General features: G+C 41.0%; 1 protein-coding gene across 2 annotated transcripts in view; it reads left to right on the top strand.

Moving 5' to 3' along the window:
* BAG5 (BAG cochaperone 5) overlaps positions 1–15,862 on the top strand; it is a 43,240-nt gene that overhangs the window by 8,085 nt on the left and 19,293 nt on the right. For both annotated transcript variants that reach the window (XM_085851173.1, XM_085851174.1), the window contains exon 2: positions 13,192–13,370. In XM_085851173.1, coding sequence (XP_085707299.1) covers positions 13,212–13,370 — 159 coding nt within the window. In that variant the 5' untranslated portion in view covers positions 13,192–13,211. The remainder of the gene's footprint in view (positions 1–13,191; positions 13,371–15,862) is intronic.

Below are 15,862 nucleotides of genomic sequence, written 5' to 3'. Positions count from 1 at the left end.
TTTAACCTCAGCTCTTTGGACCCTATTATTTAATTGTCGTGTTGGGTGAGAAGAAAGTTGACCTTTCCTAATATTGTCTGATTTCACTCCAGTTTTCGACATAATTATTTTGGACATCGTTTCCAATCGTCAAATATGTAATCACATTTCGAATATCAGCTTTTTATAAACCTATACGATACATTATTCAATCTTGCCCATAATCTTGGTGTTGGCTTAGTGATTCGGGTAGCGGCTTGGGGTCCTAGGGTCCTGAGTTCAAGCCCTGTTGGCCGCTGAATTAAAATACACCACGAGGTTGACTCAGCCTGTCATCCTTTCGAGGTCGGCAAGATGAGCACCAGTGTACTGGTAAGGGGGACACTGCATCAGCGGCATAGCCGTGTCCCAACCAATGATGCAACCAGCAGCCACAGGCTGCACTCGATAGAGAGATTCAATCTTGCCAGGCGCCAATCGCATCACACCTCGTCTCACACAGCAGCAAATCAGCATAACAGCTAACAGACAAACGGACAGCCTGAGATGTATCGGTATCAGTAGCTTATGATAATGCATACATACGTGGGTGCACTGGGGCATGGTTAAGCAGTCGTGGGACCTGCCATGTTCTGATGTTGTGTTGTGCTGTGCTGTGCTGTGTTGTGTTGTGCCCGTGTCCGAATTAAACCTGTTATTCCCACTTCAGAGCCTTCGTCCCTGTCTATTGAGTACATTACACAGCTATCCTTGTGTATTTGTATATATATATATATATATATATATATATATATATATATATATATATATATATATATATATATATATATATATATATATAATTATTGTCACACTCCTACATTTAATGAAGTTCCTTATTAGGGTTACAAGGCTGGGTGACCTATGGTTTTTCTTCCATTTCAATTATTTTTCTTCCGCCGGCAATTTTCGAGTTTTTTATTGTATTTTATTTTTTGTTCTGCTTTAAAATTCATTTTCTCGGCAACCGTAAGTCCGATTGGAACGACATTTTGACCGGAGTATGTATGTATGTATGTATATATATATATATATATATATATATATATATATATATATATATTTTTTTTTAGAGCATAATTGATTGATAATTATGACGTCATGGGTCACGTGGTACGGGATTCAAGTTCTGATTCCTGTACTGATTCACCATCATTAGCAACTCTGAAGGTTCTCAGTATGTTGAAACTGATCGGTGGGATTTTGAAGGAACTATTGGAGACAAAATTAGTGATGGAAATGCTTTCGGGGAGATTATGGAGCCATATTTTGAGCCTTATGTGAGCGATTCGGACGAAGATGGTGACAATGAAGGTGTTGGTGAAATGAAAACTGCGGTCACATGTTCACTACAAGTTGGTGGGTTTAGTTTTTCTGTGCAATTGATGGTTTATAAGGGATTTTGTATTCATTGATAAATCAGTTGTACTACTCATGCACGGCGCAAACACTGCCCAGGCACACTTGGACACTGCAAAAAAAATTGGTGACGAGCTTTGTCCCAGTGTCGCAGGCTGACCAGGTGTCTTGTATGTTATGGGATCGTCCCATTTCATACTTTCCTGGGATTCCTTTTGTGTCTGTCCGTGTTCGTGGTGTGTCGTGCCATGTCGATGTCCTGCCCCAGTGGAAGGGTGTGTGACATGGTTGTGGGTATGATGGGGGATGTGGGGTGATGGCTGATGGTTGATTGTGTCGGGGGGGTGGACCCTCTGAAAGTTTTATCTTCCAAGGTTAAATCCTCTCGGAGGAGTATATGATACATATATACTGTACTTTCTCTCCACTATAAATAGATGGTGGTTCGTTTGATTTGTAGAAATTTGTGTTGATAATAGATAATTTTTCAGGTGCTCTTGTGATAACTGCTGGGTAATGGCAACAGGTGTTTGATTCACCGCTCAAATCATCCGTGAACATGTTCTGGTAGCTGAGTAGAGATGGTGTTACAGTTTCGAGCGACGGCTGTTTCTTCCGCTTTATCATGAGGATGGCATCCTTTCTCAATCGTGGTGGATAACCACAAGATCTAGCCATCTCTGTGGTTTCACAAGTGCTCTGAGCCCAAAAGGGAACATTTTGGCGGCCCAATCTAGACTCTGGTGTTTCGGACTAGCCTCGTCCAAACCTCGTCCAATTTCTGGCAAACTTCAGGTCTTTCGGCTATTGGTGTAGCGTGAAACCATCTCTGTTTGTATTACTGCACCAACCATGGACACATCGACTCTGCATATATGGGCTGTTTCACATTCATGGTCATTTCTGGTATTTTGTACCCTTGCATGCTAAATAGCTAAATGAGAGGCTGTAGTATCGTTATTAGGGCCAGTAGTTGGTACTAGTGATGGCACAGCTTGGACCACTTTTTATTTGACAAAAATGTCAATTTTTGGCAGAATGGCATAAAAATTGCTATTTTTTTGACAAATAGCTGTCTCATTTTCTCCAGGTACACTGCATTCACAGTGTATAAACAAATACAAGTAGAAATTGGGACTTTTATTTGTTGTTGCATCAATTTAATACCTCTTCTGTACTTTGTCCACAACATATTATTCATTTCAGACTATGAATATTTATTTCACCCTCAATAAATATGTCCCACCGTTTGTCCGTCAAAATATGTCCTCTCCGGAAATGCATATTGTAGAAGAATTTTTTTATATAAATAAAGGGTCTTTTTAAAAGTTTATTATGTTTTCCAAGTGTGTATATACCTGCACTGATATTATGCTACAAAGTTTGAGTGAAACCAATAACCTTCTATTTGCATGGCCTGCACTGATTGCCTTACATGCGTCCGTCAAAAATGTGTCCTCTCCAGAAACACCTAAACTGCCACGAGTTATTAGGAAACTACTTGCTGGCTATAAATTTTGATGTTTTGTAAGGTTGACATGGTCATGAATATCCATTATCAGTAAAAGGTATTTACATCTACGTAATTTATCTTGTTACAACACTGATTGAATGTCCATGTCAAAAATGTCCTCTCTGGAAGCATTTTGGGGAATTTCCAAATGATATTTAACATGCTGAGAAACTTTTAGTGGATGGAATAAACTGCTGTTTTTTTTTTTTAAGGACAGGTCCTATTTTGCATATAGCTTTAAATTCTATTAGTAAATAAAATAAAATATATTATTCAATAAATGTCTGAATACTAATACACCTCAGTCATCGCATCTTTAGAAACTGTTGGGCTAAATGATACAGCCGGTTTTAAAAAGTGTCAAAATCCCATCTAGATTCACTTACTAGGTGTATTTTTTTATTGGCATTATAAGATAAATGTATTACTTTGCAGTTATATCTTGTACAGAATGTATTGCTTCATGTCAAAAAATTGTCCTCTCCAGAAGAAATATGTGATTTTCTTCATATTTTTCATTGTGGTGGTAAACTTTTATTTTCAGAGATGAATTAGTAATTTTTTCAGAATATGTAGAAAAGTACATGTAGTGTTAAAATTTTGTGCCAAGTTCCATCATATGCAGTGCTATTAGTGACAGTGGTAATTAAAACATATCTTTTTTCTGGATATTTGAAACTTAGTTCAGTCTTTTATTGATATTTCTACAAATTAAATATACTTCATTTGTATACTGAATCATAATTCCAGTAATGGAATAATACTGTGGAACATATGGAAATCACTGAAGTTTGATAGTGTTGTTATTTTGTGGTTATAGTTGAATTGTATTAATGACTGTTGTAGTTTAAAAAATACTCTCCTAACATCCTTGGGGTATTATTTTTAATAAGAAATATTCATTCAGATGCTCCAAAAATTTGGATTTAAGTATTGTAATTAAGAATGTTGGATTTGGAGAAATAAAAATATGGAGTTTGAATTTTTAGTGGTTGTGAGACAGACTTTGTACCCTCATTGTGAAACAGCCCCTAGGTGGAAAATCGAAAATGTTTTGGCGTTTCAGTGAAACCATGATGTAACCCGGAGACGGTACGAATCTGGTGGTTAACTTTCAGGTGTGATGTCACAGCTATTGTGAACAAGAAGAACAAGATTTCGACTTTTAATCACAAAGTCACCTACCTTATAAATCGGAGAAAGACACATCATGTCTATTTTGTAGGGTATCAACGGATAGATCAGCGCTTGGGTTTCCCTTTTTCATGGGTTTTCTGGTCCAGCGGTCTTTCCTCCCCAGAGGGAATGTTATCTCCTCCGTCGTCACAAATGTGGTTGCGTCTGGTGCTGTGTCATGTAATGTGGTTGTGTGTGGTGCTGCATGAGAGGGTTAATGAAAGAAAGGGGATTTGTTATGAATAACGGGTTTGTACCTGATATGTACTTGATGAATGTTAAATGGTAATTTGGGGAAGAGAAGGAACCAAATTGTACTGTGTGTCGTGTGAAATGGCCATCACCGTATTTAGCCATGAATAAAAAAGGATTTTACAGGAGGGTTATCGAAGAGGAAGAAGACCTATCTAATCCCACAACAGATTTGTCCCGTTCCCCTCAAGACAATGGGTGGGGGCCTGTCTTGGCACGTATATCAACGATATAACTGACTCGGGAACTCTACCTGTCATGGATGTTTGTTCACCTGGGGGCTGGTTTCATAACTGTCACAATGTCTTACATTGGGCAGCTGGATGTGAATGGAGAGTTGTTTGCCTGGTGTTGGCTCAGTGGTTAGGGTGGCTGCTTGGGATCCTAAGGTCCTGAGTTCAAGCCCCTTTGGCCTCCGAATTAATACACCAGGAGGTTGACTCAGCCTGTCATCCTTCCGAGGTCAGCGAAATGAGTACCAGTTCCAGTGTGTGTACTGGTAGAGGGGCACTGCATCAGCGACAGTCGCGCTTCAAGAAATGATAGCTAACCCAACAGCTAAGCTGCCATACGACCACCACCGGAGAGTTGTTTCTTCTTTGTTCGTAAGCAGCACTCGGCTGCGGTGTAGTATCATTGGCTGAGGGCATGACTGTGCCGCTGATGCAATGCCCTCTGTAGATAAGGGCAGGAATTTAATTTGGCCATGGTGCTGACGATAGCCCACCTACTCTTTGCAAAGGACACCGTGTGATCTTTAATCTCCACCAACGAATGCTTACAGACAGGACGCCCAATTTAATGTCCATCCAAGAGACGGGAACACACATTGCTGAATCGCCCTGCCTGTGAAACCCTGGGATAACCGTTTATGGCTGGGTTGGGATTCAAACCCAGGTTAGACAGCTTAGAGGTGAGTGTGCATACCTCTAAAGCCTCGGCCATCCTGTCAGCCCAATAGAGAGATGGATTGATGTCATTGCTGTGTTTTCTCCAGACGGTGATAAAGGCATCACATTTCATATCTCGCTGCATTCAAACTTCTGAATGTTATGGCGAGTCACACTTATTTATTTATGGATGTTATGAGAATAATTCACTGACCCAGCTAGCACACTGACGCTGACCCAACATTCCAACTGACCCTTCCGATGTCGGGCCATCGTCATGTGCTCGCTGGGTGTTAATTCGAATGTGTTTTTTGTGGCTGAGTGATTGTCTCTCGAGGACAGATGATGTAATTATGGAGACCATAATTCTAAAATGTTTGCCATGATTGTGCAGAGGTAATGCACTTGTCTTTGAGCTGTTTATCTTGGCGTTTGATTCTGGGCCCAACTTTAAACTACAGACAGTTTACTTGAAGTGTGCCGTCCATTGGGTAGGTCTTAACCCGAGTGTCCCATCTGCTTGCATTAACCTGTGGGTGTTAAATATCCCATGGTGTCTTGCACCAAAAATTTCTGAGCTCTCACCAGGACCCTCAACAAATCCCAAATTCTTGCGCAAGCTACCGCTGCTCTTGGAGGGGAAAAGGCAAACCATCTCATGTAAATCCTTACCATGAGACACCACTCAACCTGACTTCAAGCAGAGCACCAGAAACATATTTCTATGATGTCATATTTTATTCCATTAGGTAATTATGGTTATCGTCAATATTACAACTTGTTTTCTCATTGGTTTCATGACAACAGAACTATTCTGGTGTTCAAATCCATTTCACACGATTTTATAAGGCTCTCTCAAACAACAAAATCAAACTGGCTTGGCCAGGATTCGGCACAAACTTGGTTTTCACCATGCCATTGGAAGCATTACAGGGGAGATGTCGATTTACCAGGATGACCACACCTGGCTTCCTTCTCATCAAACAGCATTGATGTTAACCTTTGGGTGGGATTTTGGGATGCATTTCAATCGTTCCTGGTTGATATATCCCTCAGTTAATTAACTTTTTCATGTAATCGATGTTCTTTGAACTTAATTGAACGATTTGACCTTAATCATATATATACATATATATATATATATATATATATATATATATATATATATATATATATATATATATATATATATATATATATATGTGAGATATGCACCAATTTGGTGATGAATCATTTAAGCCAGTTGAATATCCTTTTGATATCTTAAGAGGATTTTTTTTTTCCTGAATGTGGAAATGGTGAACTTGGCAAACATGGCTTTTTAGCACATCCATTGATGATAAATGTGAGTTCCCTTACAAGGAGCTTCAATGCAACATGACGCCATTAAGCCTGCCAAGCCTGTGCAATGCTTGCCAACCTCTGGTTGTTTGTTCATGCCATCTCGTTTTATTTTTTAATTTTTTAAATGCTGAGCGTCAAGCAAGATAGCAGCGCGTACCATTTTTATCAGTCTTCGATGTGGCTCGACCGTGGTCGTGTTGGAACCGCCGACCTCCCTAACAATTTCACCACGGAATAAAGTCAACAATTCTGCATTCAAGCTGTATTTACTCGAGCAATGATGAGTCAAATAATGCAAGAAGGAAGTGCAAGAAAAGTTGTAGAGAGAAGGCCATTTGGCCAGCTATGTTGCGCGCACACACACACACACACACACACACACACACACACACACACACACACACACACACACACACACACACACACACACACACACACACACACACACACACACACACACACACACACACACACACACACACTTGTAAGATAAACATTTCAACATCCCGGTCCCAGAACAATCATGGATGGAAACACAACAACAACAAAACCCAAATCCAATCCCTGACAATGAACATATAATGCTCACACATGACAAGATGATCCCATTGTGTTTGGACATCCTGCTCAAACACAAAAAGGAAAAGTTGCCATTGTTGATCAAGGTTTCAGTTCCCAATGACTTTGGACTAAATAGTACAGAATCAGGAAAATGACCAAATACCAGGATATGGAAAATGTGGTCAAGAGGGTGTGGAAATTGAAGAAAGCTGAAATTTTACCACTGATAGTATAGTTGGAGCTACATTAATGATGAAGAAAACCCTTACCAAGTACTTAAAAATCATTCCTCGGAATGTCACTTCAAACCAGCTGCAAGTGGAGGCTGTCAGAAGTCCAGTGAAGATTCTGAACAGAGCCCTTGGAACGAGGCTATGATAACGAAGTTTCACAGTTTGGTTCATGAATCGTGATCCTTTACTGAAAAAGGAGGTGGAGATTTTGACTTCTGGGAGAACTTCCTCCCACCTCCAGAAACCCGCAAATTGAGATGACAACCAACGGGAGATAACCTCAAGTGCAGTTAATTTAAGCTTGGTACTGCTGCACAATGGGCTACTTTTCCAGAAGCTACCTCCACACCCTGAATGCACATGGGACACCTGGTTTAACACCACCAATCTGCAGATTGGTGTGCTCTCTGATGCAGCGCTTCATGCTGGTACCCATAAGAACAGCAATTTTTGGTCAGGTCCCATCCGACCATGCATTTCACTCGGATTAGCTCTTAGCATACTACCGAATGAGCTGTCTTGCCTTCACCATTATGATAATTTGTCAAATGAGTTGGTGTTTTCATTTCTGACGTCCCCTCATGCTTATATACTGCCTGCTTTCATGTTGGAAAGTTTTCCTTTTCCTGAAAGGCCTTGTAGATGTGACTTTACTCCACTGTTTTTTAATGTTGCTCACTACGTATTTTCCTGGGACATTTATGGATTTCTTACGTTTCCGACTGTTGAACATTTCTGAATTGGAAATGATTAGTACAAGCTTTAATCTGAAGATCAGAAAGGTACCAACGTTTCACCATATCATAGTTTGCACAAAATGCATTGCTGTACCTGTAAATTAAATAAATGTTTATCACAATAATTTTGGCCAGATGGTGAAATTTATCACAGTGTAGAAAACAATAATGATTCTTTTAAATTAAAAAATGTATAAATTTTATATACAGAAGTTGCTGGTGTGATGTCACCAAGTTTGAATGTAAAACGTATAATCATGCTCCACCCATGTTTTGCCTCATGGACATTTATGCTCTGCCTGCGTCGTGTCGTCTCTGCTGGAAGTTGGGAGACTGGAGCAGCCCTGTCTGGCGGGAGGTGTGGTTGTATCTGGAAAAGGCGTGGTATTTACCATTACATTTGGAGTGTTTTAAATTGAATAAAAAGTGATTTAAACCTCAAAATATTGGTGAGCTGCCTGGAACATTCTTTATTCAAAGAATCTAGGCATATAGGCTGTTCGAGGATACTAAAAACCTGACTTCATGCTCGTCTTTCCGCCGGGAGGAAGAAGAGCAGCCATGTCAAGCTCGCTTCGTAAATGATCTGGAACTGGCTCCAGGGTTTCAACCAATTCTGCCAGGCCTTCGCTCTTGTTGAAGGCCAAAGCGGAAGCAGTCGAGGCCTCTGTCAGAGCTGCCATGGGATGTAAATCGGATGAAGTGTGATTGCTACTCGAAGAGCAACAGATGCAGCAATGATTGATGGTGACAGATACAGCAACAGTGATCTCGAGCAGCTACAGATGCAGCAACAGACAGAGCAAAAGCAGCAATAGATGTATCTTGAACAGCTGAAGCAAGAGGAAGAAGCAGCTGTGGCTTGGGCCCGCTTGGAGGTGATTACTGATGCTCTGGATTGGGACGAATTCGACAATTTTGGCAGCTGGATTGTGCCTATACCTGCAGAGAAGGTGTGAATGCTGTTGTCCAGGAATGCCCTGTCTTTCCACCATCCATTCTATCTGAAGACGATACTGAAGGTATTCTCCCGGTTATCCAAGTACGTGCTGACCCATCTACATCGCTTGAACCAGTGTCATTTCAGAAAGACTCTCTTTCACCAGCCATCATTGCTGCAGCACCAGCATCCAGGGAGAAGTCCTCAACATCAGACGTGTCCAACAGGCAAGTTCTGTCTGCCCAGTATAACACGATGCCAACTTGTGGTCTATCGTGTGCAACTCAACAGACATCAGCTAATGCCTTGCACACAACCTTCGTATCATCGCCCTTCTCCAATGCTGCATGCCATGGTTGCACATCGACCGCCACTGTGTTAACGTGCCCCATTATGAACTCGTGCGTCACAAACCCGGCTCCGGTTATGACCGCTCGGTATGACACCATGTATACTGACTGGACTTGCTTCACCATCCGGTGGGATTACAACTGACAATCAATCGGGTTATTTCTCATCAAATCCAACGTACATCCATGCTATACCTGCAGATGCTGCGAGGGTGTACAACACACATCCGGCAACAACATTACCAGTGTCTAGCCATTTACTATTGGGTTGAGACATCATGCCAACAGTGATGCCCGCCATACAGGACTGTGTCAACTATTTGTCGCATCAAGACTTGGTTTCAAATAGGATTTCTGTGTTTGACTACAAGCCTGAGAAATTCAGGACATGGCATATGGCCTTCCAGAACATGATCAGAGGAGTACCGGTAGGAACTAATGAGCAGCTATTGGGTTGAGATGGCTGATGGCTCAGAATCAACACATGGTTCAACATCTGGCTGATGGTTCAGAATCCAAAGCACTCTAGGTAATCTTAACCGAATGTACATTTCTAATTCTGAAGTTTGTTTGAGAGCAGGTCTGGAATCGCCTTCAAGAAAGATTCAGCAGTGATGAAACGGTTGCACAATTAGGCCAAAAAAAAAAAATGTTGCATTGGCGTAACGGGTCACTGAAAAATAGGGTAGGTCGGTCGGGATCTTTTTATTTTTATTTTTATTTTTTTTCCTAATAAATCCCTCCCAAAATCTCCCCCGGCTCGAGTACCACCCTTTTTGTCGGCGGGTTCTGTCCGAAACACTTCCGGGTTTTTGCGATCGCGATCGCAATCAACAAGATACTTGAAAACGATAGCAAAACAACAAAAATAGCAATAATTTATATTTTTTTTTTTTCAAATTTTTTCGGCAAAATTTTTCGATAGCAAAAAAACAAAAAAAAAACGTAGGGTCGGCGGAATTTTTAGGGTCGGGCGGGTTACGCCAATGCAACATTTTTTTTTTTTTTTGGCCTTATTGCTAAACAAGCTGGAACCTTTGCTGCAAGTCTCTCCTCATCACCGCAAAACTTTGCAGAAGTTCAGCGATACCATTGAGGAAATGGAAGCTGCCAAAAATGATTGTTCCCTTCCTGGACTTGCAGCTTTGGATATATCTCTGTTCCTCAAACCAATCATAGCGAAGCTTCCACCTGACCTCATGGATCGTTCGAGGATGGCGGCCTTCAAGTGTAAATAAATCCACAATGTCACCTTTCCGCCATTTTCTATGCTCGCATCCTTCATTCGGCACAATGCATATATTCAAAATGATCTCCATCTGATGGTTTCCTTGGGATATGATGACAGATCATGTTCTTCAGCTACTAAGGTGAAAGCTCTACTCGTGATGAAGAGCAAAACGTCTGCCTTCACTAGTGGCACTCGTCCAAAGGTCAGAGTAAGCAAGAACACAGATTGTCGAGTGTGTTCTGCCACAGATTGTTGAGGAACCGACCGCAACAGTCGCGTCGTCGAATGGAAGATGCACAACAATTCTGCCCTATTCACAGGACCACTCATCCTCTTGCACATAACATAACTTTCAAAGCAAAAACATTGCAATTCAGACTCATCTTTCTTAACCAATGGGAAATATGTACCAGATGTGCTCTGTGAACTAAACGTTCAGCCAAGGAGTGTTCTGTAATATTACATTGTTCTCAGTGTGACATCACCCGTCAGTGCTCAGCACTTCATGATGCCAGTTCTGCTACCCTCGATGGACCGGCAGGGAGGCAATTTAGTAGAAACTCTTCGAACCCTGAGAGTGTTGGATGGGCTTCAAAAACATGGTGAGGAGCGACCCTCGTGGACTAACAGGTGTACGGACATTTGTGGTAGAAGTGTATCCAGAGGAAGGTCTTGTTCCAAAATCTGTCTTGTGAAAGTATTCATCGCTGATGATCCTGAAAACTTTATGAAACTTGTGCTGTGTTGAATGGCCAGTAAAATCGGTCTCTGGGCCTTTTGTGATGTCTCGCTAAATAAGATGCTACTTCCTGGTCCAGACCTCGTCAATCATCTTGGGTTATTAGTACATTTTTGTGTATGTCCACAATAAAGTTGTGCATTTCATTTTCTTCAGAAGTACTTGCAAACCATGGTTAATATGATTCTAATTACCTTCACATTCTGCGAAAGGTTATGTTTTGGTCGCTGTGTATTTATTTATTTGTGAATATCTGTGTTTGATTGTTATTCGCATAACTCAGAAAGTATTAAACCGAATTGCATGAAAATTGGTGGGATGATTCGTGATTATCCAAGGACGATTTGATTAGATTTTGGGAGCGATCGGGTCAAAGGTCAAGGTCAAGGTCATGAAAAGGTCAAAAACAAACTTTTGAGCATAACTTCCTTCATAAGACAGCTATCGACATGCAACCAACGCCATATTGTTCCATGACGAAATACCTTTCGGGTACGTGGTGTCAGATTTGACGTGACGTCATCAGAAGTGCGTCAAAATGACGTCACAAGATGACGTAAATTTTCAATTTTCGACCTCATCAGTTTTGATCATACCGTTTTGTAGGACTTACCTTAAGAACGTCACACACTAAATTTGACGTCGTTCGGACTGACCGTTATGACGTCATTGACGTTTGAACATAACGTTTTTCAATTGTGGCTAAAATGTCCTGATATTTTACATTCAAATATCTATGTAATTTGTAAAGGAAATTGTCCCAAATCCAGGCATTATGATCAGTACCAAAATATCTGCTTATTTATGAACAGGTTTTGCAAATTAACTCTATGGTCAAGGTCACACTCAAGGTCAAAATATACTTGTAGGCATAACTTCAGATCTAATAGAGCTATTGACATGAAACCAACGTTAAAATGTTCCATGAAATAAGAGCTTTCAGGATGGTAGTCCGCGATTGGTAGTGATGTCATTGGAAGTGCGTCAAAATTACGTCACAAAATGACGTCATTTTTAAACTTTCGATTTTTTTCAGTGTTTATCATTCCATTTTGTTGGACTGCCCTCAATGACGTCTAACACCAAATTTGACGTCCATCGGACTGATGGTTGTGACGTCATGGACGTATTTAAATGACGTTTTTCAAATGTGCCCGGAAAAAAGTAGTGGCGGCGAAGTTATGCGCTCTACCGAGTGCCCGTTCTAGTTTAATATCATTTTGCATTTTTAAAACTTAATAATCAGATGATCACTTTGTTTTATATCCTACCATATGAATTGTTGAGTTTCTAATAGTTCAATGTTGGATCTTTGTATCAAAATATTCTCAAGCCTGTTGATTGTGTTATGAAAGGCAATTTACACCAACAATGTATATATCACATGTTAAGCCGATGGAGAATTTTGTCCCATACGTAACACGTCTTTCGTTAACACTAATTCATCTCTGTAGACTACTGTGTATTTTTTTTTTCTGCAAGAGAATTTGTGATGAGTTCTGCAAGTGTTTCAACTTTCTCCACACTGAAAATTCTGGTGGATGATAAAATACTTTCAGAGAACTTTGAATTTGAACATATTTCTTTGAAAAATCGAGTTTCTTGTGGTCCCATATGTAACGCACCATGTCTTCTTTAATTACATAATTATCCCAAGGACTAATGACATATAAAGTATTAGGGTTATTCTCCTTGCAGATGCCCAACATTAGAATAAAAATCACTGAAATCAATGACCATCTTAATTGCTTTTCAGAGGGTTAAACGTTCTGAATGTCCCATCCATAACGTGCATAAATTCTTGGATTTGCCTAAACCCAATTTTTGTTTTTACCTGATTTTTTGCAGAGCACAGTGAATATTTTGAAATGGAGGGCAATGAAGAAACAAAGGAGAGTAAGGCAGTGAGGGATATTCATAACATCCTGGAGGAGATCCATATCAGCATAGGAGACAAGCACAGCTTGGAGAAAGAAGAACTCATTGAGGATCTTCAGGAAGCAATGTTGAAACTTTTGAAAATCAAGGTATATAAAGCATCCCACCAAGTTGACATGAAAATAGATTGATGAAATTTGCATGATGCAAATGTCTGTGTGTTTCTCTCAACCTTGCTGGCTTTTTGTCAGCCTTCCACCCTATGTTATTTAAGCTTTCATTAGCTACCTGTATTTTCAAAAAGTGAAAATGTCTAAAAGTGATTAAAATCGGAGGTTATTTTCACTTTGTAATATATTTTGAGAAAGGAAGAGTCACAGCTGAGAAACCCCACTCTCAGCCAGAAGCAAGTGATCATGACGCCACAGACAGTAATCGAGATGGTTGTCATCTGATGCACATCAGATAACATATATATATATATATATATATATATATATATATATATATATATATATATATATATATATATATATATATATATATATATATATATATATATATATATATATATATATATATATATCAGGGAATTGGAAGAAATACTTCAGAGTGAAGATATGTGGATGCCGTTGATACATCAAGGCCTTCCTCACCATTAGTATCTTAAGGTAGGAGATGGATTTTCAAGGATAGTCACTCTTCCACCAATGGCAATTTAATAATCATAATAATATGGGTTCCCTTGAAATAAATGTCAATGCAGGAATAGGCAATTAGGCCCATAAAAACCTGTGCTATGGTTGCAAACATATAGTTGCTTGGCCATGCTCTGTCTTTATAAATGCTGAGCATCAAAAACAGAAGTATTACAGCAAAGGGCAGAGGATTTCCTTCAGCCAACGGCCATCCATATCTGGTGCTCAACTGTGTCTGCAGACGTTCTCCTGAAGTTGGGTTTCCCTTTTCATGGAGGTTGGTGGCAGGATTTGCACACCGGCCACTGTAAAACACTTCATTCCGCAAAGCACATTAAAAAAAAGCAAAGAAAACTGAAAACCCACCTGTCTGTCATCATCTGAGCTTCAGTGTTTAGACAGCAGTTTTGCAGCACTCTCTGAGGTTCAGAGACCAGAAAGTGGTGAGATAATGGTGGCTACAACCACTACTTGGTCTGATCACTCTGATGCTTACCATACCCAAGGAGTTGCTGTAGCTGTGTCCAATAAGCTGACTCCCATGATAATTGAGGTAACACCGGTCAATGACTGTATTAAAAGACTGAGGATTCGTCACTCCTTGATTGTCATTTCCTGGTGGCTGTGTATGCTCTGACTGAGGCGAGTGATCTCACTGAAGGACGCCTTCTATGCCACGCTTGACAATATGGGTGATCGGTACCCCAGGCGAGATGCTCTTCTCATCTTGGGGGATTTCAATGCATCGACTGGCACTGATAGGGATGGTTATTAGACGTCTGTTATCCCCATGGGTCTGGAACTGTGAACTGGAATCGTGCTAAGTTCCTTGACTTTGCCAGAAGTCGTGGACTTAGGGTGGCTGGTTTATGGTTTCAGTGCTCTCAGCCTCAACACTGGACTGTATTCAAATGATGGTGGTGTGGCAAATGAGATTGACCATGTGCTTGGTGATGGGCAGTGGAGGATGATTCAGAACTGCAGTGTCTACCGGAGTGCTCAGTTCCTTAATACTGACCACAGGCTTGCAGCAACTGAAGTTGCAGCTGAAATCCAGGAGAATGGTACCATCCCAGCTTAGGCTGGATGTTGGTGAGCTCAAGGATGAGAGGGCAGCTGAGGAGTTTGCATACAGGCTAAGTGGGGAATCTGGGGGGGAGGGGGTGGGGGGCTGGGTGTTTTAAGGAATCCTGAAGAATTGTGGAGTGTCCACAAGACTACCATCCTTGATGTTGCCGGTGGATGTCTTGGAACCCACCGTCAGGTGAAGAAGAACTTTCTCTCCAGAGGGACATGGGATACCTTTGACCAGTCACAGTGCCAAGCTTAATGGCAGAGCTGAGCTGTTCAGGAAGTTGAGGCGCAAAACTGTATGTGTACGGGTGGACAAGGAGGCCTATGTGCGAGGAATCTGTGAAGAGGTGGAGCATTACCAGTGGTCAAGTGAGTCTCATCCTACTTTCAGAGGAATTTGTGCATTGTGTTCCTCCAAGCCCGTCCCTCGGTGTGCTGCTGTTAGAGCAGAAGGTGGTGGACTTTCGACAGAGGAATCCGAAGTGAAGGCCTGCTAGGCTGGTTACTTTGAGCAGCTGTACCAGGTGGGTTACTATCCCTGTTGCTGACCCTCCAATCAACTGTGACCTGCCATCATTTGTAGAAACACAGGCTGCAGTGAAGCATTTGAAAGTGAAAGGTGGTAAACCTCCTGGAATCTGTGGCATCCATGCTGAACTTCTCAAGGCTGGAGGAAATACTGTACTTTTGTTGTTGCATTCAGTTCTGTGTTCTCTCCAGAAGACATGCATCATCCCAATTGACTGGAAGAGGGGCCTTGTCATCCCTCTCTAGAGAGGGAAGGGTGCTCGCCATGGCTGCAACTACTACTAAGGGGTGACACTGCTCTCAATGGCAGGCAAGGTCTTTGCTCGAATAATTCTTGATGG

The sequence above is a fragment of the Eptatretus burgeri genome, chromosome 13 (genome assembly GCF_056783735.1).
Source record: "Eptatretus burgeri isolate ZD-2024b chromosome 13, Ebu_testis_v1, whole genome shotgun sequence".
Lineage (NCBI taxonomy): Eukaryota > Metazoa > Chordata > Myxini > Myxiniformes > Myxinidae > Eptatretus > Eptatretus burgeri.
This window is presented reverse-complemented; position numbering and strand designations above follow the sequence as displayed.